The sequence below is a fragment of the Phytophthora ramorum genome (assembly GCF_020800215.1).
Source record: "Phytophthora ramorum isolate Pr-102 chromosome Unknown Phyram_PR-102_s0006, whole genome shotgun sequence".
NCBI classification, from domain to species: domain Eukaryota; phylum Oomycota; class Peronosporomycetes; order Peronosporales; family Peronosporaceae; genus Phytophthora; species Phytophthora ramorum.
In genome coordinates this window covers 3143604-3166209 of record NW_027150652.1, presented here as the reverse complement: position 1 = coordinate 3166209, position 22606 = coordinate 3143604, and the positions used below count along the sequence as shown (strand labels likewise).

The following is a 22606-nucleotide window of genomic DNA, read 5'->3' as shown; positions in this document are numbered from 1 at the left end:
ATTGATAAACGCATTTAACATACCGTCAGATCGCATAAGTTCACGCGCGAAGAGCTCCATGGCGACCGATGAAGGCGGCCTCGCGCCGGAGCCAGGCAAGGAGCCGGCGGCGAACGGGACACCGAGTCCAGGCAAGCGTAATGTGAACAAGGCCAGGAGGCTGCTGCCTATGGAGCTGCGGGTGCGTGGCGACTTGATTGATCGTGTTGAAGGTATTGCTGGAAGATCGGCGGATTGATGGGCGAATTATTGCTTTAGAAACGACGTCGGGCTGCCAAGCTGCAAGTGTCAGCGCAGAAGAAGGCACGGGTGTCGCTGGACCCTCCCCAGACTCCTGTAAAACCTGCCAGGTACAGCTACAAACTCTGCCTTGAGGTATGTAGATGACGCACGATTGACTAACTTGCTCTTCCAGCAAAGGTGCAGAGGAGGTTGAAGCTGGAACCTTACGTTCTAGCGTGGCTTTACAGAAGGGCATAGAGGCAAGGGCCGTCGGGTCGCCGGCGCCGGCAATGAACCAGACTTCGACGCTGGCACGAAGCAGGCAAAAGTCGCCTCTTGCTACTGGTGTCACTGCAGCAACGCTGAGCTCGCTATATTCCTCGTCACTGCTGAGTCGAAAGAGGAATTTTCGCCCGGGAGCAAACGTTTCGACTACCTTTCACGTGAGTTGCCTTGACTTGTGTCTTTCTGCTTTCATGAATCTTAAAATTATTGGCTATGATCACCAGGTTGCAGACCTACCGCTGGATGTTGTTCCCAAGGCCAAGTTATCCATTCTTACGGCATACCCGTATCCATTTCAGCGTACCAAGTAAGTGGTGACCAGCGTGCTATGATCGGTTGACTCGTTGCTAACAGAAACGATGTGCTTTGTTGTGCCGTCAGCTCACAGATTAAGAAGCAAGCATTGCAGAGCTTCATCGCAGCCAACGGAAACAGTGCCGAGGAATCTGGGTATCAAACCACAGCGGTGCGGTGGCAGCAGGCCTTGCATTACTTTGTTCATCCAGCAGACTCGGTGCCGACATCCATCTTACTTAATCGCGCTACTGCTGCAACCACAAATGAGCCTCTGCTGGGAGGTCCCAAAGGCGAACGGAAACGAAAAGAGAAAGCATTTTTCACAGCGCGTTGGAACACATGGCAAGAAGCATTTCGTGATGCGTACATGAACTTCCGCCGACAAGCAAGCTCCAGTACGGAAGTCCCGGATAACTCGTTTTACCTTCGTTCAAGCGAGTTTGTGGTTTGCTTCCTCCATGGTACTGACGATCGCAATCCAACGGAAGATGCAGAAGAAGGCCCCACCTCAATTATCAACCTATGCCACAAACACGACGAAGAAACAGAGGCTGCGGAAAAGAATCAGGAAGGAACTAAGCGCACGAAGAAGCGTCAGCTCTGTGCCGTGATGTCCCAGTCAAATTCAAGAATCCGCAAGGGGCTTCACCATCTCAACGTGGAATATACCATGCCGTACATCAACACCAACCAGACACAGCGCGAAGTCGGCGCGTTTCACCTGCTGGAGGAGGAGCTTGAGGCAACCCGGTCGGGAAACAAGGATAAACGCAGCGGTGGCCTTATCGCACCCGTGGCTCGTACAGTATCCACTCCAGAAAATATGCATGGCACTGAGTCACTCCTGCTCTTCCACGGCCATGACGCTGTACATGGGCTCTATGAGTTCCTCATCAACCGAGCGCGTAAGTGACGCTCTGAATTGTGTTGCTATCGGTCTCACTAACCTTTTGCCTGTCGCTGTCGCTGCAGCCATGTCGAACCAGGATGTCCCGGAGCTGTACACGTTGCACCCGTTCACGAACGCTTCGATCCAGAGTTTGCAAGTCACTTCATTCGGCCGAGTCGGTGGATCTGCGGCTGACCCGCCTTCAGAAGACCAGCCTTCGAGAGCAGCGACGCTCTTTCGGACGGAGATTTTGGGATTCTGCTTCCCTTCGAGCGTCGCGAAGCTGCAGGGCGTGTTGAAGGATGAGTGGGAAGCAACAAAAGCTTCCTACGGCTCTGCTGCTGAAGTCTCCCAGACTGGAAAACACGATGCCCAAATCGCACTTCGCACGTACATGGAAGCAGTGGCAGGTGCCGAGCGGTTGAACGCTGTCAAGTTGGGCGCGCAGACTACCGGCCCCGGAGAGAAGCGCGGCGACCTGCGGAAGCGTCAGCAGGAGCTCGAGTTTTCCAAGAGACGCGTGGAGGCTGTGATGGTGACGAAGATGGAGAGCCGCTACGACGTGGAGACTACAACGCGGACGATTGTGGCTCGGCGCTGAGCGCGCGCTGCAATCTTTTGCCGTTCGTTTGGCTAGCGGCTGGAATGGAGGAAGATCTCGAATGAGCGAGTGGCGGAGCCCACCGAAATCAAGCGGGCAGCTACTGGGCGTAGGTAACCTGGCAACGATGTGGCCAAGATCGACAATGGAGAAACAATCGAACGCTTGGCATCGCCGTTTGCTCGTGCGTTCACAAGGAAGAGCCCACAGGTCATCCGATGCACGCGCACTGGTCGCGTGCGACTGCGTCCGCGAGCGCAGATGCAGCAGGCGGCAGCTCTCCGGCCAAAGTCGTCACGCATAACGAGTAAATATTCCAGCACCAGCACTCAGTCTAGAGTCGCGAATAAGGCCGAACACGATGGCACTGCATGGCTCTCATCAAAAGTGTCCGTGAGCTAACGTTGGTGCCGTCAACACCGTGGCACCAACCAGTTATAACCTGTTTTCACAGTCGGCGTCGGAGCACCGTGCTCCGACTCGACGGCCACCTCGATGGCGCGAGAATTTCTCCCGAGGAGAGTTCTCCGGTCACGCTTGTCCATGATTTCCCGGGGCGAAGGGCAGCGCTCAAGAATCGCGTGGGGCAGCCACCCGCCAAGCTCTTCTTTGTCTCGATCATCAGCGTTGGTGACCAACTTGGTCCGCTCTGGCTCGGCCGCGGGCCACGAGCGCTGCCCATCGAACGCGCCGTGCGGATGGCTGCTTGGCGAGTGCCAGGACGGACCACGTCACTTCTGAAAGGCCTGCAGCTCGCTTTTGCTTAGCAACCCGCTCTTCAACTGAGAATCTCCGCGCTCTGCCGTCGGAAACGATGGCCCCGTGCGCCGCGAAGCCAGCGCACAGGCTCAATTGCTGAGCTGAGACCTCGCGCGGCCCATCGATGGCCGTTCCCTGGCTGGCTTCCTTCCTTCGAAAGGCGAAGGCGATTGCTCGAGGAGAATGCTCGAGGCGATTGCTGCCAGCTGTGTGCGCTTCCCAACTGAGCCCATCGAGCGCGGCAAGTGTCAGCAGGCATTAATCCAAGCTGCAGACTTGCCTTTTGTATGGGCACGTCGATCCACTTCAAGCTGTTAGCCAAATCTCGCGAGTGAGTGCGGGAAGCACGTGCGACTCGGTGACGAGCTTCGGAGAGGAAGAGAGCTCGCCAAGACCAGCGGCGACCAGTGCGGATATCCTCATAGCACCAGCAACTAACGCCCTCTCTCCGGGCTGTTCTTCTGTTATCTGCAGCTGCAGTGCTGGTGGGTGGTAACTTGCCAAAGTCAAGGGCTACACGACTCCCACACAACTCGGTGACCGATACGGTCCGGCTATGTTTCCGTGGAGATGGGCACGGTTCGTCGATCGCCTTTGCCGTCTCTATGGCTGGCTCCTCTCAGTCGGCGATTTCCCCCGCGAGAGGCACAGTCGGAAGCAGGTCGAGGACGTATCCGAGGCTTACCACACCGCGGGACCTCTCCCTCGCCCCTCCATCGGCCTGACCGCCGAGACGCCATTGTCGCTTTTGAACGAGCAGCGTCCGCCTCGGCCCATGGGCCTCATCGCCTGGTTCAGCCTCTTCAAGTTCAGCTGGCTGCGCAGATGTAAGACGTGCGGCGTGCGCGGCTCCAAGTGCCTGTGCCGGCGGCCGTCGCTCGCGCTCGAGCACATTTTCTTCCTCGAGGAGCGCAAGAACAAATTCGGTGCGCGCAACTTCAGCCACGTGAGCGACACGAGGGTGACCACCAACAGCACCATGATGACGTCCAACAGCACCACGTTCGCCAGCAGCAACACCAACCTTAGCGGTTCCACGGTGCTCCTGCGCGGCGCCGGGGACAGCGACCTCAACCCGACGGATTACTACTACGGCACTGTCCCACCCTCCAGTTGCTTGGACGACAACGCGGAGCTCCTGACGCCCCGCATGGACAAGAAGCCGGAGCCGCAGAGCGGACAACGCCGCAGCCAGCACAAGAATCGCCGCAGTGTCAGTCGACGTGGCGAGAACAACTCAGCACTACAGAACGAGGTGCCGACCACGGCCCTGGTCCGCAAGCAGTCGGGCCGCATGCTGTCTAAGGCTCGGCACAAGGGAGACAAGAACATGCAGCCGCCCATTAAGGAGATCGTCACGGGGGACTACATCCTGTACACGGAGGAGAACATGCCCGTGTCGCTTCCCATGCGGCAACAGCAGAAGCAGATGGTGCCTCGCAACCGCAGGCGGTCGCGCGAGCAGAACAAGAGCATGAAGGTGGCGGCGCGCCCGCAGTACAAGGAGGAGCCTGGCGTGTCCTTCCAGTTCTACGGACGCAATGGGAGCGGCCACGGCGGCGCACCGGCCGTCCCTGTGCCGCAGATGATGTCGTCCAACAGGAGTATCAGCATGAGCAGCAGCTGCAGCACCAACGACTCGTTCCTAATGGGCTCGGCCTCCATCTCGTCCACGCGGGTATCTCAGTTCTCGGACCGCGTGAGCCTCGAGACGAACTTTGGCTCGTTCAACCCGCAGTCCACCTTGAACAACACGAGTCGGTTCATTGACAGCGGCTATGCCCCAAGCATCCAAGAGGACGACGAAGCACAGGCGCTGGAGCAGCTCAACGGCTGGCTCCACGCGTCGTCCGTGTCCACGCAGGACTCGTTCATGTTGTCGCGGTGATTTGTGAGGTCGTGCGGGAGGAGACGAGGAGCTTGCTCATTCTGGATGGAACAAGATGGAGATCGATCGGACAGCGCACTCTCTCCTCCTCTGCAACTAGACACCGCTGACTGATTGTACGGAAGAATACCCGCCCGGGCGCGTGCCGGGATTTATTAACTTAAAGTAAATGTACGTGATGTGAAGCCACCCGATGCATGTATGTGCTCCCCTTCAAGGGGGCCCTTGGGATTCTTGGTGCGCGCTGACGCCTGTCCTTCGGCTTTCCACAGCAGGGTTCCAGCCGCAGCAGATTTGCGTCCAGGCAAAGCTGACGGTTGACGGAACCTTAGCAGCGAGAGCGCTGAAGGAGGCAAGGTTGCGCCTCCATCGACGGTCTCATCAAACCTTGACTATCAGACCTCTTTTGCCGGCACCTTTACCGTTTGAAGAAACGCGCAAGGGGCACCCAACGTCGCCGCCAAATAAATTGTTTCTCAGACTGAGATTCTCGATGGACGGGTATTCTTGCCGCCATCAAGGAACGACGGCGAGGCCAGGCAAGCTTTCGTCTGTGCATTTCGAGCCACAGTTCGACAGCAACCACCAAGACCTTGCTGCCAAGTTGGAGGGGGCATGACACTGAATGCTGTACACGGTGATGACGAGCTCGCTCACGCTTACATGGGGTCATACGCACGTTGCGGTCTCGAGTGCGCCTCGGTCAGTATTCATCATTGTCACAATGGCGCTGCACCCAGCATCGTTCGAGCCTCGAGCTTATTTTCAGCTGGAAGAAAGCACAAGCGTTGGATGGAGCTCCGGATGAAGCGGTGGCGTAATGAACAGGTTACCAGGATACGTACGAGTCGAAGCACTCGTCGTAGCGGTGCTCGTCCAGCGATAGCAACTACTACGGAGGCGAAGATATCGATACGTTCATTCCGACGATGCCTGAATTACCCACAAGCACCACCGACAACGTCATGAGGACGATGTGGTTCGTAGAACTGCTCGTTGGTGCACAAGGCTTATCAGATGTGCTCATGCTAACCTTTACAAGCAAGTACTCGATCGGATCGAGTCGATCCTCACCACAAGCTTGAATACCAGTTGAAAGTACTCGGACTTGGTCGTCGCGCAGCTCCAATGTAAAGCGCACGCATACGCGCTGTCCACGTTGCGTGCAATGCTCACTCCTCACAGTCGCACCGAGGACTCCTCGACGAGGAGATCAACGACGAGGAACCTGCTCCATTCTGCTGCTGTCACCGATATTGTTTCCACGTCCTAACGTCTTCTTCATTGTGGCAGTTGCTACAGTCCTGAAGAGTTAAACCCTCATCAACCAGGTTAAGCTTAGTCACGATTTTGGAGGTGGTTGGCAGTACATGTACATGCATGCTATAGTGCACTGCAAATCTTTGGTCTCCCAGCGATTTGAATTGCATCGGATTGAAAATATTGCTTTCTTGCAAGGAGTCCACGGACAAAAGCACACAGCATCGAAGCTACACTTGTTCATCAAGCGCTGGCCAACAAAATTGCCTGCAGCGCATGTTGTTTGGTTGCGCGACTGGATCTTTTAGCAAACACGGTCGATGCGATGCAGCTGCCACGTCAGTCGGGATTGCTAGGGAGGCTAATGCGCAGCAACGCCCAGATGCTGGCCACGTATGAACGAGATAAGAACACTCGAATCGTAAAAGAAAATCAAGTCAATAATTCCTCTGGAAAAGAAAAAAAAATGAAGTGAAAAGAAACTGCATGGATGGCGAACAGCTAAGCGATTGTCGGGGAGTCTGCGGCCGCGGCGCTCCTTTCGCTGGCTTCTTCGGGTCTCCGTCCTAATATTACATCCACCAACGACGCGGCCACAGCTCTCCGTTCCCCCGGCGCGTCTTCTAGTCCTCTGCGAGTAGCTTGATCACGTCGGGTCGCGTCCTCAGTGGCTTCATAGGCCCAACCAGACGCCGCTTAGAGCTTCTCGAGCTTGCCGAACTGACCGCCGCCAGGGTTGCGGCGTGCGAGCTCGGCGCGATCCGACGCCTTAAAGTCGAAGCTGCAGTTGTGCTGGTCCGCGTAGCGGTGGCCGCTGCAGAACACGTAGCCGCAGCGGCACTCGATGGCCGTGAGTCCCACCTTCTTCTTGCACTCCCAGCAGCGCTTCTTGTTCTTCTGCACGGGCTTCTCAGCAGGTTTCGGCTCCTCTGCCTCCTCCGTGATCGCCGCGCTGTTGTTGTCAGTGTAGACCCCCAGGGCGGGCGCCGCCGCCTCCATCTTCTGCTCCACCGCGGGCGGCGCCGTGGCTGAGGCGGCCTGACGGTCCGACATGGTCTTTTTCCAGCAGACGGAGCACATGCCGCCGCTGCCGGGGGCGCCGAAGAAGCCGCAGCCGTTCAGGCACAGCTCCGCGCTCTCTCGCTCCTGCTGCATGGCGGCGTGTGGTGTGGTAGTGGTGTGTGAAGGAAGGACGGACCCCTCGCTCTTGTAGCAGACGCGCTGGCCTCGCTCGCTCACTCGCTCTCCCCCAGAGAAACGTAAACTGGGGGAATTCCTTGCCGACCTTTCCCACGGCTGAAAATAGACTTGTGGTTTGTATGCAGTAAACTAGGTACGACTCGGGTGCAGCCTCGCGTTCTGAGAAAATGGAAGTTGGTGTTGAAGTGGTGTGTCGAATCGTATCTGGTAACTTCGAATGGTGTGCGCCACCTCGCGCCGCTCCTCGCCACGCATTAAAGCCGAGACCTCCGCAGCCGCAGATCTGTGGCCCTCTCTCTGTGTCTTGTAGCCCCGTCGCGATGGCTTCCACGACTTCCTCGGCCGCAGTGGCCGCCATGGTGCAGCGCGCGTCGCAGCAATACCTCGAGAGCCGCCGCGGCGTCACGGCCAAGGTGGACGAGCTGAAGCTGCTGGACGAGCAGATTGCGGCCGTGTTCCAGCAGATCTCGGCGCTGTCTGAGGCCCCCGAGGGCCAGGAGGAGCTCTCAGAGGAGGCCAAGGCTGCTGCCAAGAGCGTCGGCCGCCTCGAGGTCACGCTGGCCGGCGTGGAGGGCGAGCAGCCTGTTCCCAACGCGTCCATCACCGTGGCCCTGGACCCCGAGTACGTGACTGACGAGTACGAGACCGTGGAGGAGGTTGTGGAGAAGAAGGACGTGGTGGTGACTGATGAGCACGGTCACGTGGTGGAGGAGGGACAGCTGCCCGAGGAGGACAGCGACGGCTCGCCGCGCAAGCTCAAGACCACGACCAAGATCACGCGCACCATCATTAAGAAACGCGTCAAGAAGGAGAAGGCGCCAGTGGTGCGCACGGTGGCCTGGACGGCTGCTGAGGATGGGGAGCTAACCTTCCCCGCCACGTTCGTGTTCGACCCCGTGCAGTCGCGCGAGGCTGTGGTGATTGTCACGGTCGCTGCTGCTGAGGCGGCGGAGGACGAGGAAGAGGCCGAACCTGTGAAGGAGATTGAGTTTCCGATTTCGTCGCTGTTTCAGGAGAATGCGCTCGACAAGTGGTACACTGTCTCGGACGAGGAAGAGGAGGAGGAGCCCACGACCATCACGGAGCTAGTGGAGGAGGCGGTGAAGGAGGCGATTGAGGAGGTTGCCGCGAAGCAGGCCGAGGAGGACGAAAAGGTCGAGGAGCACGAGAAGGCCGAGCAGGATGAGAAAACCGAGGAGGAAGAAAAGGTCGAGGAGACTGACGAGACCGAGAAGGCCGAGAATGATGAGAAGGTCGAAGAGGCTGAAGACGTTGAGGAGGCCGAAGAGGTTGAGGAGGCTGAGAAGGCTGAGAAGGTTGAGGAGGCTGAGAAGGTTGAGGAGGCTGAGAAGGTTGAGGAGGCTGAGAAGGTTGAGGAGGCCGTGGAGGCTGAGGAGGCCGTGGAGGCTGAGGAGGCCGACCAGGTTGAGGAGCCTAAGCCGGTGGTCAGCCGTTTCCACGTAAAGGCCAACTTCGTGCTGTCCGAGGCCGAGAAGCTGAGCATCTCGGTGGTGGCACTGTCCAAGAAGAAGCAGGAGACCGAGGCTGCTTTGCAGATCCTGGAGCGTGAGGCTGCCAGTCTGCGCACCAAGTATGAACGCCTGAACGCGAGCCAGCGCCAGATGAGTGCCTCCAGCATTTCTAAGCCCAAGTCTAACCTTCTTGGCGGCCGCTACGGCGCCGGAGGCGTGCCCGTGCAGCGCAAGTCGTGGTACCAGAGCACCCGTGAGCGTGCAAACGCCTTCATCACGAAGCACGAGCAGGTTCTTGTTGGCGTCGCCATGTTCACTGGCAGCGTGTGCCTCTTCCACTACAACGGCGAGAACCTTCTGGCTTAAGCACTGAGCGTTAAAATGCTTTTTGGTGATTCTTACGCTCGATATCCTCTTGTTTTTTTTGCGGTGAGTCCAGCATGGGACTCAATGCAAGCTCGTGGCGCGAAGCTAAGCTGCAGTAATAGATATCAAGAGGTGTTTGGCCTCGCTGAATTTCCTCGATCTCCCGTGCTGTCGTCTCAAGTTACGAGTTCGTCCTTGACATCGCTGCAATTCCTTAAGACGCGGAGAAGTGGCCCCCGCTGTCTTCGTATGTGCGGTAAGCTACGTAGTCGGTGATAAGCCTGGCAATACATGCACGGATATCCGTGTGAGTACTACGCCTTTGCACTATGTCGAGTCTTGGATAAAGTGCCACGTACCGAACAACATCGGGGCCAAGTTTGCACCGCTGAAGATCCTGCCATGTTATTCTGGCAGGATGTACAGGTGCGACAGCATCAAATATCTGGGTCTACATGCCCTCGTCAGAACTTCATTAGTTCAGCGTACATTATTTGTCAAGAAAGCACGGTGCTTTACCCGAAGACGGTCAATGGTGAGCGCGTCGTCCTTGCCTTCGTGCGCGTGAATCTTCTCGAGAAGGCTCCGCAGAAAAAAGTCGATCGTGAAAGCATCGAGATATCCTTGTTTGTGGAAATCAAGTACTCCCCAAAAGAACTAAGGACATGTTAGCTCGTACAACACCTTACAGAGAGCATGGTACAGTAACTTAGGACTCACCTTAAGGGAGGCAACTGATACTGTGTCCCTCACCATCAAAGTGAAGTCCAAGTACGCATGATAATCCATTTCACCGTTGAACGTTGGCACTTCAGCAAATACTTGCGTCGCAAAAGCAGCCGTCAGGTCGTGTGTCGGCTCGCACCCAGCGGGGTTGAAGGCACGCTTTTTGCCGTAGTCCTGGAGCTCGGTGACGCTGAGCATGCCATTGCCATCTCGATCCAACTGGAGGTACTGTCGGTGAATAAGGCGAATTTGCGTCGGGTGGAATGCGTTCCCAAGTTGGTCGTAGCGCTCACGCATCGAGCTGTCCATGAGTCGAAAGAACTCTGCGAAGCGATTACACGTCACCAATTGATGGATCGATAGCCCACGAGTACGAATCTGCTGCAGGCCATGTGGTAGCAGCAGCATGCGAGCACAGATGAGCTCGTAGTACTGCTGGAAATCCTCATCTTCGTGAAGGCCAAGTTCCCGACTGGAAGTTCGAATCGTCTCAGTGATGAGAGCAACGTACATCTTCTCCGACAGAGTTTCATCGTCCTTGTCAGCTCCTTCTTGGGCGACTCGTTCGAGAATGAAACGAGCTACGCGCAGCGATAATTGGAGTTGATGAAGGTATTCAAGAATCGTGTATCCACTCACTTTCCCCTGTGAGTCCTGGGGAAACTACACATAAATAAAGCAACAGTCACAGCGAAAGTGTAATTAGTTTGCAGCACGGAGAATGCCCACCGCAGACTTCAGTGCGAACGCAACTTACCATAAGGAAACGTTGAGCGGACAGCAAAACCTCGAGCTTAGTGCGCATGGTGGATGAGCTGCACCAAGCACCCATTGACAGTGATCGGTAGTCTTCATACGAAAGCATCAGAGTCGTCTGAACGTCAAGCATGCGATCCACCTCCACAATGCCAGTCTTCTTGACCCGCTGCTTCATCTCTCTCTTCATATCGACCGACAGTCTAGAATCACCTGATGCAGCAGCCACAGTGTCAGCGAGTACAAAGTAGCAGCAACTATCCTAACAAGGATCAATAATCACAGACAGGCAAAAGAGCAAATGAACTGCACGAGCTGAGAGAACTCGGCACTGGAGAGGATGACGGCGTCCAGCCGAGCCGCCACCCTCCCGCGCCGAATGCGCTCGCCACATGTGAACGGCGTCCGCTTGCGTGGGAAGAAGAAGCGTGGGATGCACGAAGCATCTGACTTTCCTCTTGCTGTGATGGCGACATCAATAGCAGGCGGCGGCATTGCCAGCCGCGAAGGAGGCGCCATTGCTCTTCAACTTTACTGTGCGCCGTTTCGTCGGACATGGCTACACTCAAGCGGACTTTTATCCAATCATATAAAATCGATGTACCACACATCATATTGTAATCGGAGCCAATGAGCTCCCCACTGTTGTGTCTAGGGATCAGCAGCATGGAGGTCGACGCGGCGAACAGCACTACTGGCGTTGCGGGTGACGCGACGGCTGAACAAGTACCAGTGTCGGATGCTTCGTCGACTGCAGCTGCTACTGAGGTCGCCGCAGACCAGGAGGCCGGCACCGACGTGCAAGAGACGACGGAAACACCCGAGCCACAAGTGGATGAAGCGCAGTCTGAGCAGCCAGTGGAGAGCCTCGAGCAGAGTGATGTTCAGCAGGGAGCTGAGGACGTGACGGCTACAGATGAAGCGCAGTCTGAGCAGCCAGTGGAGAGCCTCGAGCAGAGTGATATTCAGCAAGGAGCTGAGGACGTGACGGGTACAAATGAAGCGCAAGAGAATGAGCAGCAACAGGAGGATGTGGAGATGGTGCCGGATGCAGCTTCGGATCCTGTTGCTTCGAGCAGTGATGGTACTTCACCTGCGCAGGCGGAAACAGCTACTGCTGGGAACGCACAGCAGCAGAGTGATGTTACCACTGTAAGTGAAGGAAACGAGTCAGTTGTTGATGCGACTGCACCAAGTAAGGAGTTGAGCGAGTCGGAGCACCAGGAGGATCCGTCAGTGGAGGCAGCACCTGTGAAGCCATCGAACGGCGATGAAGATAGCAGTGAAACTACCTCCCCAGCTGATGCAGGAACGACCGCTGATGAACAGGAGCCGGCTGAGGTTGCTTCGGTGGATGGAACGGAAGCGGACGAGTCTATGCCTCCTGCACACGACGAAAGTGAATACGACCCGTCCGCGCCAGTAGTTACGGTGTCTTCTGTGCCGCATGGAGAGGACGAGTATGATCCGGCCAACCCGTCGCCTGCAGGAACACCAGTTGCAAGCAACAACCAGCGCCCTGCCGCTGAGCAGGAAGAGTACGACCCAGATTTTCCATCCATGACGTCGTCGGCAGCTGGTGAGGAGCCTGCCGCGATGGAAGTTGATGAGACTTCTTCAAGTACTGTCAATGGGGAGCAGGCAACGATGACGCCTGCAAAGAGAAAAGCTGAAGCTGAGTCTATTGGCTCAATCGATGCCCCTGCAAATGGAGATACGGACCCTAAACGACCACGCATCGTCGAAGACAGAAAAGGTAGCTCACACGATGATGACCCCAAGCATGGACGCCTCCGCCGCGGAAGTGGTGACTCCACGTCTTCGTCTAACAGCAAACATAAGCATCACGATGAAGATCACAAGGGCCTTTCAGCGGCAGCGTGGGACCGGCTGATGGACTTCCAAACTAGTGGTGAATTCCGGGTGACTCAAGTTAGCCGAGCTGCTTTCGCATCCGTAGGTGCTATGCCTGAGTTTGCCCAAATCTCAATCATTGCCCGGTTCGTACGTACACCTATGCGTGATGTGCGCGACAAGAACGGGCAGCTCATGCGCATTTATCGCGAGTACCAGAAGGAGAACCCGCAGATCGCGGCACTGCAGCCCGTAGACGCGTTCATGTCCGACTACAAGAGCGAACCAGGACTCTTTCGCTTTGGATACGCTCCTCCACAACCTACTACCGGTGTTTCTAATGTTCGAGTGCCTTACCAACGTGATCAGCCTGAGGAGGACACTCCCGTAAGAAATTCTCCTCGACAAGTTAAAGCAACAGCTCCGCGGCCTGAACCTGAGCAGCACCAGCAGAAGAATGTTGATGAGTTCGGACGTGCAAGGCACCAAGACAAACCAAGTGCGCATGAATCAAATGGCTCTGCACCTGCCCACGTTCCCGTCCAGAGATCAGCAGTAGACCCTCGGCTGGCCGCACGAAGCCGGCAGGGATCACCTTCTCCAAGTGTCCAAGCCATGCCGCGGCCTGCAACGGGTGGAAGAGCTGAAGACCCTCGTCGCCGTGAACAGCCCCATCCTCAGAGTAGCAGTGGTGCTACACGTGATCCTCGTCGTCGTGGTTCTTTGACGAACCAGCAGCCGTCTCCACGAGGAGGACAACCTGGCACGTCGCGTGTTGCAGGCTCGAGTGATATCTACGAACGTCTGCCGAACGCTGTCAAGGCCATACTAAACAGCATGCACCGCGAAGGAAGACTGCAGGAGCCGCTCAACGATAACGTCGTGACGCGGCTGCTGCATTTGCCTGAGCCAGTAGCGGTGCAAGCTGTTGAGAACTTCAGCAACGTGGACCTATCGCAGGTTGGAAACTTGCAAGGTTTCCTCGTGGGAATCATCAACCGCGTTAATGAGAAGGCGATTGCATCGGAGAAGCAGCACCGTCCGCAGACACCCTCTCCTCGAGGACACCCTCCATCAGCCCTTCCGCGAGATTACTCGGCGCCTCCCCAAGGCGGCTCTGTTCTTGGTGGACCTCCTCAAGGTGGTCGTTTGAATGGTAGCAATGGAGCAGGCGCTGGAGGTTACCGTGCTCAACAAGCTCCTATAGCCTCGGGGCCTGCCCCCGCGTTGTTTGAACGTCCCTATGAGGCTCCGCAGGATCCTCGAGACCCCCGGCGTCGACAACCAGCACCACAGGGAGCCCCTCAATTCGGTGGAGCTGTACGAGGACCACCTCAGGTTGGCGCAGGGCATGGTCCTGGTATTGGGATGCAGTCGTTTACTGCGTTGCCAGTGTCGGTGCAGAACCACGTTCACTCGTTAGTGGCAAACCGGACGCTGTCGTCTTTGGAAGAACTAGGGGGCAAGTGCTACGAAGTGCTTGGTCAGCTCTCGGAGCCGCTGGCTAACCAGGTTCTAACTCGGTTTGCAGGGGCCAACCTCTCGAACGTTCGCAACAGGAGCGGATTCCTCATTGGCGTCGTCAAGCGAGCTCGTCAAGAGTACGGCTTCAACGGCTAATCAATTGTAGGCAGACTGAAAAGGAATCATAAGGCAATAAGCATTGACCACCACCCTCAGCACGAATTGCTTTGGTCTGTTCTTCTTCGTCAGTGAACACGTTCTGCGATTAACAGCGTGCAAGTCAGCAATAATAACCAATATATTTAGGTGCTCAGCTCCTTGCACTGGCCGCCCGTGGTGTCTTGGCTTGAAGTTGATCCGGTGTTCATCCTGCCAGAACCTTGTTCAGCCTTTGCCAGCACTTGCTCGTCTATCCAGTGTCAAGAAAACGAGCTTTCAACTGGCACGGATACATTTTGCTCTCAAAAGCGGCCATTGAGCAGCAAGCTTGGCTCGAAAGGCACGTCCGGCAGACTGTCGTCGTCGTCCGTGGTCTCCTCTGTCTCGGAACTGCGCGACGTCCGCTTGGAACGGAGCTTGCGCTCATAGAATAACATGTATGCGCAGCTGCTCAGGACCTCGGCTACGGGTGCCTCACGAACGCTTTCGTCGGAAACGAAAAACCACTGCTCGGGACACGCACGGCGATATGCTGTGAAGTGACCGCAACGCTCGTTGCCATGATGTAGAATGACGGCAGTGAGGTCGTAAAGCAAATACTGCTGCTTTGTAGCTTCGCTGAATGGCGGGGGAGAAAGCCCAGGCCGCCGCTTGAGGGCGCTTGCTGTCCGGGTAGTACCATTAGCCAGCTTGTGCTCAGCCACAGAGTCTAGCTCATACTGACAATATGTGCTCATGTCCAACTCCAACGGAAACTCCACATATGTTTCCAGCTTGACTGCACCGCCAGTCCTCCTGTAGACCTTGCGGCTGAGGTGGAAGCAAAAGACGTCTGGGCTGCGCGAAAACTGCAGGCGCTTGTGGCAGTCACCGCGACTGCGCGGAATCGGTCGCTCGAGCTGCTCAAGGTCAAAGTTCGCTGAAGAGCTTGCCAGTTGCTCCAGCGTATGAATCCAATCCTTGCGCTCGTGCTGGGAGATCTCCAGATCCATGATATCGCAAACATTGGCATGCGCGCTACCTTGTTGTAGCCGCCCCTGCTGCTTCATAGCTTCTGTATACTCCTTCCGCGTCACTTCAAGTTCGTCAACAACGCTGCAATAACTGCACTCAACTCCCTTAATCACCTCCGGCTCTGTGTACAAATGCAGCGCGTCTGTCAATCTCGAGATCTTGCGGTCCCCGGGCGCCACCAGAGACAGCGATACGTCCAGAAACGGCTGGTTGTTCAGCGGTCGAAATCTCTGGCAACGAGTGCATTGCAGCAGGTTCACCTGCAGCCCGTGGAACGGGTTCCAATTCCGTTCATCCACCGCCTGCGAGAGTCGCAACTCGCTGATCGATCTGGCCGTAACGGGCTCGCTGACATTCTCCGAGGACAAATCCACGAGCCCTCGATCCTGCACCGAGCAGCGGCGCTGCTCATTGCCCACCAACTTGAACAGGAACTGCAGCAGCTCTTGCGAATCCTATAAAACCAATAAAAATATGATAACTCAGTGGAAACTCACTCTCTACTCCTCTAACTTCTCAGCAAGGGTTGCCGACCTGCTGCTTATTGCCACGAAAGGCTCTCAACTTGCTGGTGAGCTCTGCATTAAGCGTTCTGGGCGCCACGACGCCGCACGGCTCGTGCTCCTCTCTGGGCGCCAGCGCTGACACGGCAATAAACCGATTCGTTACGTTAAGTCGAACCTAAGGGTAGCTCACGCACCTTCGAGGCAGTCTCGCAGCGCGCCTGTGAACGGGATGCGGCGGCGCGTGACGCGCGCGCGCTGTTCGATCTCCTCGAGGAACTCGTGCACGCTGGGCAGCGAGGCCAGCGCCTGCAGAATGGCGTTGAAGAAACACGTGTTGCCCAGGTTCTGTAGCCCCGGCACCGCCACGCGCGGCGTCTTGGCCGCCAGACTCAGCATAGCGTTGACTCGGCCTTCCTGCACTCTCAGCTTGCGCTTCCGCCGGTGATGTGGGGAGGATGAGTTTCCGAAAGGGTTTCTACCAATGAGGAGGAAGAGAGGTTTGGACCAATAGGAAGGGGACCTGGGGCATGTTGAAGTGCTACGGTCACTGCTTGCTTGTTCATCAGGGATTGCTCTAAAGAATTGAAGAATTCAACTAGTACGTGTATTTTGTGTGCGAATCGACAGGAATCTACTGTTCACTGACCAACTAACGCGAGTTTTCACTCTACGGTGCCATGCGAGGCACAAACGCAGGAAGCCCCGTGATGGCACGACCCAGGATTAGTGCATGCACGTCGTGCGTGCCCTCATACGTGTTGACCGCCTCGAGGTTCACCATGTGGCGAATGACGTGGTACTCGTCCGAGACGCCGTTGCCGCCCAACATATCGCGGGCGTTGCGAGCAATCTCGATGGACTTGCCGCACGAGTTGCGCTTAACCATCGAGATCAGTTCCACGGGTGCTTTGCCCTCGTCAAGTAGGCGGCCAACTTGCAGGCATCCCTGCAGGCCGAGCGCGATTTCCGTGCTCATGTCTGCCAGCTTCTTTTGAATGAGCTGGTTGCTGGTACGAGGTTCGTAGAAGCAAGCGTTAGAACTGTAGCAGTGTCACATGATACACTCTTATCTGAAGCACGTACGCAGCGAGTGGGGCGCCGAACTGCGCTCGATCGAGGGTGTACTGGCGAGCGATATTCATGCACGAGTCTGTTACAGTTAATATAAGCACACGCGGTTAGCTACCATTTCCCAGGTATGTAGTCTGTAAAGCTCGTACATGCTGCGCCTAAAGCTCCCCAGGATATTCCGTAGCGAGCACTGTTCAGGCAACTGAAAGGGCCCTGTTGTAGTTGCGTGATCGTTCAGAATGAGCTTGTTAGAAATGTGATCGATGACAAGAATTGGAACAAGTAAGATGTACAGTACCTTGAGGCCCTTCACCTTGGGTAGCATGTTCTCCTTGGGAACTTCGACGTCTTCTAGGAAGATCATGCCTGTAGCAGACGCCATCAACGTTGCCTTGCCCTCAATGTAGGGGGCTGACAGACCAGGGAAGTCCTGCGAATATGAAACGTATCGCGGTTAACACATTTTTGCAGGATAACAAACAATCCACCCAGACAGTTCACACCTTCTCGAGGATGAAACCACGGATATCACCCTCGTCATCCTTGGCCCAGACAAGGAATACGTCGGCGATCGGGGCGTTCGTGATCCAGTTCTTGGAGCCATTGAGAACGTATTTGTCTCCTTTCAGCTTCGCACGAGTTTCCATGCTGCGTATTAGCGGTGCATACGGAGAGGTAAGAAGGCCGCACGAATTCACCACTAGACCGTGAAACGTACGAGCCAGGGTCCGATCCGTGGTTTGGCTCCGTCAAGCCAAAACAACCAATAAGTTCACCCGTGGCAAGACGCGGAAGATACTGCGCAAACCCACAAGCAGCGTTGGATGTGAGAACAAAGCAGCAAAACCCTGTTGTCAGTGAATTGCCACCTACCTTCTCCTTTTGCTCCTCAGACCCGAACGTGTTGATCGGGTGCATCACTAGAGATGACTGTACACTCATAGCCGAGCGGTATGCGCTGTCCACCTACAGCACACAATGTCACTAAAGTAAGTCTTCCACTTTCCTAAATAACAACAACAATATCCGTACCTGCTCCACGGCGTTAGCAATGAGGCCGTAGGACACGTAACCCACGCCAGCACAGCCGTAGCCCTCGATCGTGGGGCCCAGGAAGCCCATCTCGCCCATTTCCTTCATGATGGAGCGGTCGAACTTGCCCTTGCGGTTGGCCTCCACGATGCGCGGCAGCAGCTTCCCCTGGCAGTAGTCGTTGGCCGATTTCTGCGGGCCAAATGTCAATAATTGCGTTAGAACTGCAGTCTGTGTCGGTTGCTGAGACCAGCCAGCCGCACCTGGATCATGGCCTCCTCGTCTGTCAGCTGGCTGTCCAGCAGCAGCGGGTCGCGCCAGTTGAAGGCGACGCGACCTCCAGCCATGCTGCGCGTGGATCCGAGCGCACGACGCGCCACAGCGGACAGGGAGAGTGACTTGGTGACCAGCATTGCTGCGTCGACGTTGATAATCTGGGAATGACCTGGCGGTTGAAATTGGTCCCAGCGGTGGATGCTGATTGGCTCGTCCTATATCGTGATTGGAAGTTTGTATGCAGAGGATGTGTACACCACACCAACTTGAAGATTTGAGCACACGAAAAAGGGCGGCAAAACTTCAAGTTGGACCAAATGCAGCGGGGCTTCAGTTGCCGAGGTGCCCCGCGTCCTTCCTAAGCTTACCACAAGACAGGGCTGTAGTAGATTGCAGGTAACTGCTAATCTGGCTGCATGCAGTTAGTGTAAGGCCAAGTGCAAGATTCGTGGAGAGCGAGGGGAACAGAGCGATAGATGCAGAGCTGCTGTCGTGGCTGCGTGCCATCGTGCGTTGCAGCGTAGTATGCTGAGGTGTGCTTCTGGCTGCAGGGATGATGAGTTGCTGCATGCGGAATTGGGGTTTGTGGAGGTGTTATACGCTCTGCTGCTCGTACGTGTGGGGTCGAGTACTGATTGACGGACAGGGGGCGAGGAAGCCTCGTTGTTGGACACGATGCAGCTGACGGGACGACCTGGCAATGCATCAAGAAAGCATTTTCGATGATCCGCGTGATATATTTCCGCTTAGTATCAGGACGCTACTGGTTGTTGTAGGCTACAAATAACGCCGGTGTTTAATGCACACCGATGAAGAGCTTGCTGCAGTGAAGCAGGTACAGCTCCGGGCGGCTATAAACCATCTCAAGCTACGACAACAATTTGAGAGAAGTCATGTCATGCACCAACCTAACTACCTGGATATATAAGCACCTAGCTACAGATCGTACACGTTGGTCTAATGAGTGGCAACACGTATGGAGAGAAAAAGCCTTCTTTGAATACGTTCAAGTATACTACATGACCTTCGATGAACTCAATGATATTTCTCAAGGCCGCCACCACGGATCGTTCGTCGGGTGTCTCCAACGAAGCAGCCCCACGGTGGAAACTCGCTGTCCTAGGAAGAGACAACGTTTATGACCAAGACGTCCATCTCGCTTCAACTTCGTCACACGTCACATGGCAAATTTCATCCAATCCGCGGTCTCCACCGTTAAATATCCTCTTCCCGCTCCCTATTGGCCGATATCCGGACATCGCCCCTTTGAGCTGCACACGTGGGGAGCTACAAGCCAAAGCTCGCCCCTCTCTTCCCCTCGCGGTGTCCCTAGCGCCCTCCGACCCTCGAGAGTATGAGCCAGAAGCTGCGCGACTTGATCCGCGGCGTGCGCGCCTGCAAGACGGCGGCTGAGGAGCGTGCCGTGATCGCCAAGGAGAGCGCGCTCATTCGCACGGCCTTCAAGGACCAGGAGAAGCAGTACCGCCACCGCAACGTGGCCAAGCTACTCTTCATCCACATGCTCGGCTACCCGTCGCACTTTGGCCAGATGGAGTGCGTCAAGCTCATCGCCAGTCCCTACTTCGCCGAGAAGCGGATGGGCTACTTGGGACTCATCCTGCTGCTCACAGACCAGGAAGACGTGCTCACGCTCGTCACCAATTCCGTCAAAAAGTGCGTCCTAGTTGCAATGCTGTTTGTGTGCTGTTGTTTCTGATGTTTTTGATACTTTTAGTGACCTGAACAACCAGAACCACTTTATTGTGGCATTGTCCCTGACGGCGGTGGGGAATGTGGCGTCGGTGAGTTGATTTGGAGATGGGGTAGGAGGGGGTGAAGCTGATAGCTTTCCTGTGCTAATGTAGGCGGATATGGCGCGCGACTTGGTGATGGATGTGGACCGTCATCTGCGCAGTGACAATGAGCATCTGCGCAAAAAGGCCGCGCTGGCGGCTATTCGCGTGTTCACCAAGGTGCCCGACCTGGTGGAGGACTTTACAGAATCCATCGTGGGACTGCTGCGCGCCAAGCACCATGGCGTGCTACTTGCAGGTGTGCAGCTTATCACGGAGGTGGTGCTACTGGACGCGGAGAACCTGAAAAGGTTCAGCAGTCTCGTGCCGAAGCTCGTGCGCCAACTGCGCAACTTGCTGTCGATGGGCTACTCGAGCGAGTACGACGTCAGCGGGATTGCCGATCCGTTCTTGCAGGTGGCGATCTTGAAGTTACTGCGACTGCTAGGCAAGGGTAACGAAGAAGCCAGCGAGGCGATGAACGATGTCTTGGCGCAGGTGGCCACGAACACGGAGACGGCCAAGACTGCTGGAAACGCGATCCTTTACGAGTGTGTGCAGACCATTATGACGATTGAGAGCGACAGCGGACTCCGCGTGCTGGCTATTAACATCCTGGGACGCTTCCTGCTGAACCGTGACAACAACATCCGCTACGTCGCGCTTAACACGCTTTCCAAGGTTGTGACGGACGATGTTGCAGCTGTGCAGCGCCACACCAACACCATCGTGGATTGCCTGAAGGACCCTGACACGTCCATTCGTCAGCGTGCGCTCGACCTCATCTATTCGCTTGTCAACTCCACCAACATTCAAACGGTACGTTGCATGTACTGCACTGTGTTAAGGATATCATGACTTACGATTTTTGAATTGTTGACTACTTATTGTACAGTTGGCGCGTGAGATGCTCAACTACCTTGTGATCGCTCCGAGCGAGCAGAAGCCTGAATTGTGTTCGCGCATCGCTGGTACCCTGAATATTGTTTTACGGTCTCACAGAAAGAAAACAGGATCTAACACAAGGCTGGTGTGACTGTTTCTTACATTAGATGCGGTGGACCGGTATGCCCCATCGAGCCGGTGGCACATCGACACGCTGATTACGATGCTTTCAATCGCTGGATCGACGCTTCCCGATGAGCGGATATGCAGCTCGCTTATTACGCTTATCCAGCGTAATACCGACCTGCATGCATACGTTGTTCACAAGCTTTTCTGGGCGCTTCACGACGATGTTTCGCAGCTGTCTCTTGTCCACGTTGGCATCTGGTGTGTTGGCGAATACAGCAAGCTGCTGCTACTGGACGCGCCCGCATCAGAGGATACACTGAACGATAAGAGTCGTGTGGACGAGAGCAGTGTCGTGGAACTCTTCAAAACGATTCTGCGCCACCACGGTTCCACGGACATCACACGTGCGTACTCCCTGAACGCCATGGTGAAGCTCACGACGCGTTTCAGCTCGTCGACTGAGATTGCCAAACTGAACGCGATGATTTCTTCCTTCAACGCATCCATGGTGCTGGAGCTTCAGCAGCGTGCAACGGAGTACACAACGCTTGGCCAGCCACAGTGGTCGTCTCTGCGCAATGATGTTCTCACTGGCATGCCTGCGATTGACGCTTCAAAGGTGCGCAGTCGCAACGACAACCTTGGATCTTCAGCAGTGGGTTCTACCGACCTTCTGGGTGACGAAGATACAGGAGCGAGCTCGAGCAGCGGTAATGCAGCTGCGCCGAAGCCTGTGCAGGCGGCTCAGTCGAGCGCCAGCGCCAGCCTTCTAGACTTGGACGACATCTTTGGCGGAGGCGCATCGACTACGAGTGCGGGAACGTCGTTCTCGGCCTCGTCGTCGGTTCCTGCTGCGCCACCTGCCGTGGATTTGCTCGCAGACATTTTCTCAAGCGGCCCAGCGGCTCCTGCTCCTGTGACTTCCTCGTTTGGCTCGAGCAACGGCGGTGCAGCTGGAGGTAATGACTTGTTGGGACTGATGGACTTTGGAGCCCCTGCGGCGGCGGCGCCTACAACAGCAAACCCGCCAATGCGTGCGTACGAGAAGAACGGTCTCACGGTGGACTTGGAGATCACCAAGCCCAACGCCGATGACAAGTCCGTGACATATATCACGGCGACTACCCGTAACTCAACAGCTGCGTCGATCGAGAAGTTCGTGTTCCTTGCTGCGTTCCCCAAGTACATCAAACTGAAAATGGAGCCTCCTACTGGGGATGTGGTGCCCCCGAACAACAGTGGCACGGTGACCCAGGTTGTGAAGATCCAGAACAGCATGCAGGGCGAGGTAAGACTAAGCCGGAGTTCTGTGGATTACTTTCAGTGAGACTGACGTATTTTCCTTGTCTATTGTTTTACGCTGTAGAAACCCGTGCTCATGCGGATCAAGCTCGAGTTCTTTGTGAATGGCAGCAAGGTTGAGGACATGGCGGCAGTGAGCAACTTCCCGTCCAACATTTAATCAGTTCAACTAGAGACAAAGCGGGTGCTCGTGTGAGAAGAGCCTGGCTAGCGTTTATAACTGCTGCATCGCTCTGCGCTGGCACGTAGCCGGATGATAGGTTTGTCAGCTCAATAAGAGCTCAGGCTGAAGAGGGAGGAATTCTCTGCACCGCTTTCGAAGATAGCTACGAAAATGACCAAGAACAAAACAATATAGCCGTCCCTGTTTCGTGTTGATAGTCGTCACTGCTCATACTCA

At 55.8% G+C, this 22606-nt stretch overlaps 9 protein-coding genes across 9 annotated transcripts; 5 read left to right on the top strand and 4 right to left on the bottom strand.

The window, feature by feature from the left end:
• Positions 1-58: 58 nt before the first annotated feature.
• Positions 59-2294, top strand: KRP23_7854 (uncharacterized protein; the record flags this gene model as incomplete). Its single annotated transcript, XM_067893220.1, has 6 exons — positions 59-181; positions 259-350; positions 416-665; positions 732-814; positions 889-1709; positions 1777-2294. 6 exons carry the CDS (start codon positions 59-61, stop codon positions 2292-2294), a joined length of 1887 nt encoding a protein of 628 aa, XP_067745024.1.
• A 1534-nt stretch (positions 2295-3828) lies between these two features.
• On the top strand, positions 3829-4941 carry KRP23_7853 (uncharacterized protein; the record flags this gene model as incomplete). Its single annotated transcript, XM_067893219.1, has 1 exon — positions 3829-4941. The coding sequence occupies one exon, from the start codon at positions 3829-3831 to the stop codon at positions 4939-4941; it is 1113 nt and encodes a 370-aa protein (XP_067745023.1).
• Positions 4942-6897: 1956 nt separating this feature from the next.
• Positions 6898-7356, bottom strand: KRP23_7852 (Zinc finger A20 and AN1 domain-containing stress-associated protein 6; the record flags this gene model as incomplete). The annotated part of the gene is made up of 1 exon (XM_067893218.1): positions 6898-7356. One exon carries the CDS (start codon positions 7354-7356, stop codon positions 6898-6900), a length of 459 nt encoding a protein of 152 aa, XP_067745022.1.
• Positions 7357-7721: 365 nt separating this feature from the next.
• KRP23_7851 (Dynein heavy chain-like protein) lies at positions 7722-9239 on the top strand (the record flags this gene model as incomplete). The annotated part of the gene is made up of 1 exon (XM_067893217.1): positions 7722-9239. One exon carries the CDS (start codon positions 7722-7724, stop codon positions 9237-9239), a length of 1518 nt encoding a protein of 505 aa, XP_067745021.1.
• Positions 9240-9453: 214 nt separating this feature from the next.
• Positions 9454-11240, bottom strand: KRP23_7850 (Serine/threonine-protein phosphatase 2A regulatory subunit B'' subunit gamma; the record flags this gene model as incomplete). Its single annotated transcript, XM_067893216.1, has 6 exons — positions 9454-9520; positions 9599-9690; positions 9759-9896; positions 9960-10628; positions 10723-10934; positions 11009-11240. 6 exons carry the CDS (start codon positions 11238-11240, stop codon positions 9454-9456), a joined length of 1410 nt encoding a protein of 469 aa, XP_067745020.1.
• Positions 11241-11351: 111 nt separating this feature from the next.
• Positions 11352-14195, top strand: KRP23_7849 (uncharacterized protein; the record flags this gene model as incomplete). Its single annotated transcript, XM_067893215.1, has 1 exon — positions 11352-14195. The coding sequence occupies one exon, from the start codon at positions 11352-11354 to the stop codon at positions 14193-14195; it is 2844 nt and encodes a 947-aa protein (XP_067745019.1).
• Positions 14196-14500: 305 nt separating this feature from the next.
• Positions 14501-16114, bottom strand: KRP23_7848 (Ubiquitin carboxyl-terminal hydrolase 30; the record flags this gene model as incomplete). Its single annotated transcript, XM_067893214.1, has 3 exons — positions 14501-15667; positions 15747-15853; positions 15913-16114. The coding sequence occupies 3 exons, from the start codon at positions 16112-16114 to the stop codon at positions 14501-14503; spliced, it is 1476 nt and encodes a 491-aa protein (XP_067745018.1).
• A 271-nt stretch (positions 16115-16385) lies between these two features.
• On the bottom strand, positions 16386-18234 carry KRP23_7847 (Glutaryl-CoA dehydrogenase, mitochondrial; the record flags this gene model as incomplete). The annotated part of the gene is made up of 9 exons (XM_067893213.1): positions 16386-16725; positions 16802-16868; positions 16939-17002; positions 17088-17219; positions 17293-17437; positions 17508-17587; positions 17663-17755; positions 17822-18013; positions 18085-18234. 9 exons carry the CDS (start codon positions 18232-18234, stop codon positions 16386-16388), a joined length of 1263 nt encoding a protein of 420 aa, XP_067745017.1.
• Positions 18235-19451: 1217 nt separating this feature from the next.
• Positions 19452-22366, top strand: KRP23_7846 (AP-1 complex subunit gamma-2; the record flags this gene model as incomplete). The annotated part of the gene is made up of 6 exons (XM_067893212.1): positions 19452-19771; positions 19833-19899; positions 19963-20709; positions 20786-20861; positions 20943-22192; positions 22271-22366. 6 exons carry the CDS (start codon positions 19452-19454, stop codon positions 22364-22366), a joined length of 2556 nt encoding a protein of 851 aa, XP_067745016.1.
• Between the last annotated feature and the right edge of the window lie 240 nt (positions 22367-22606).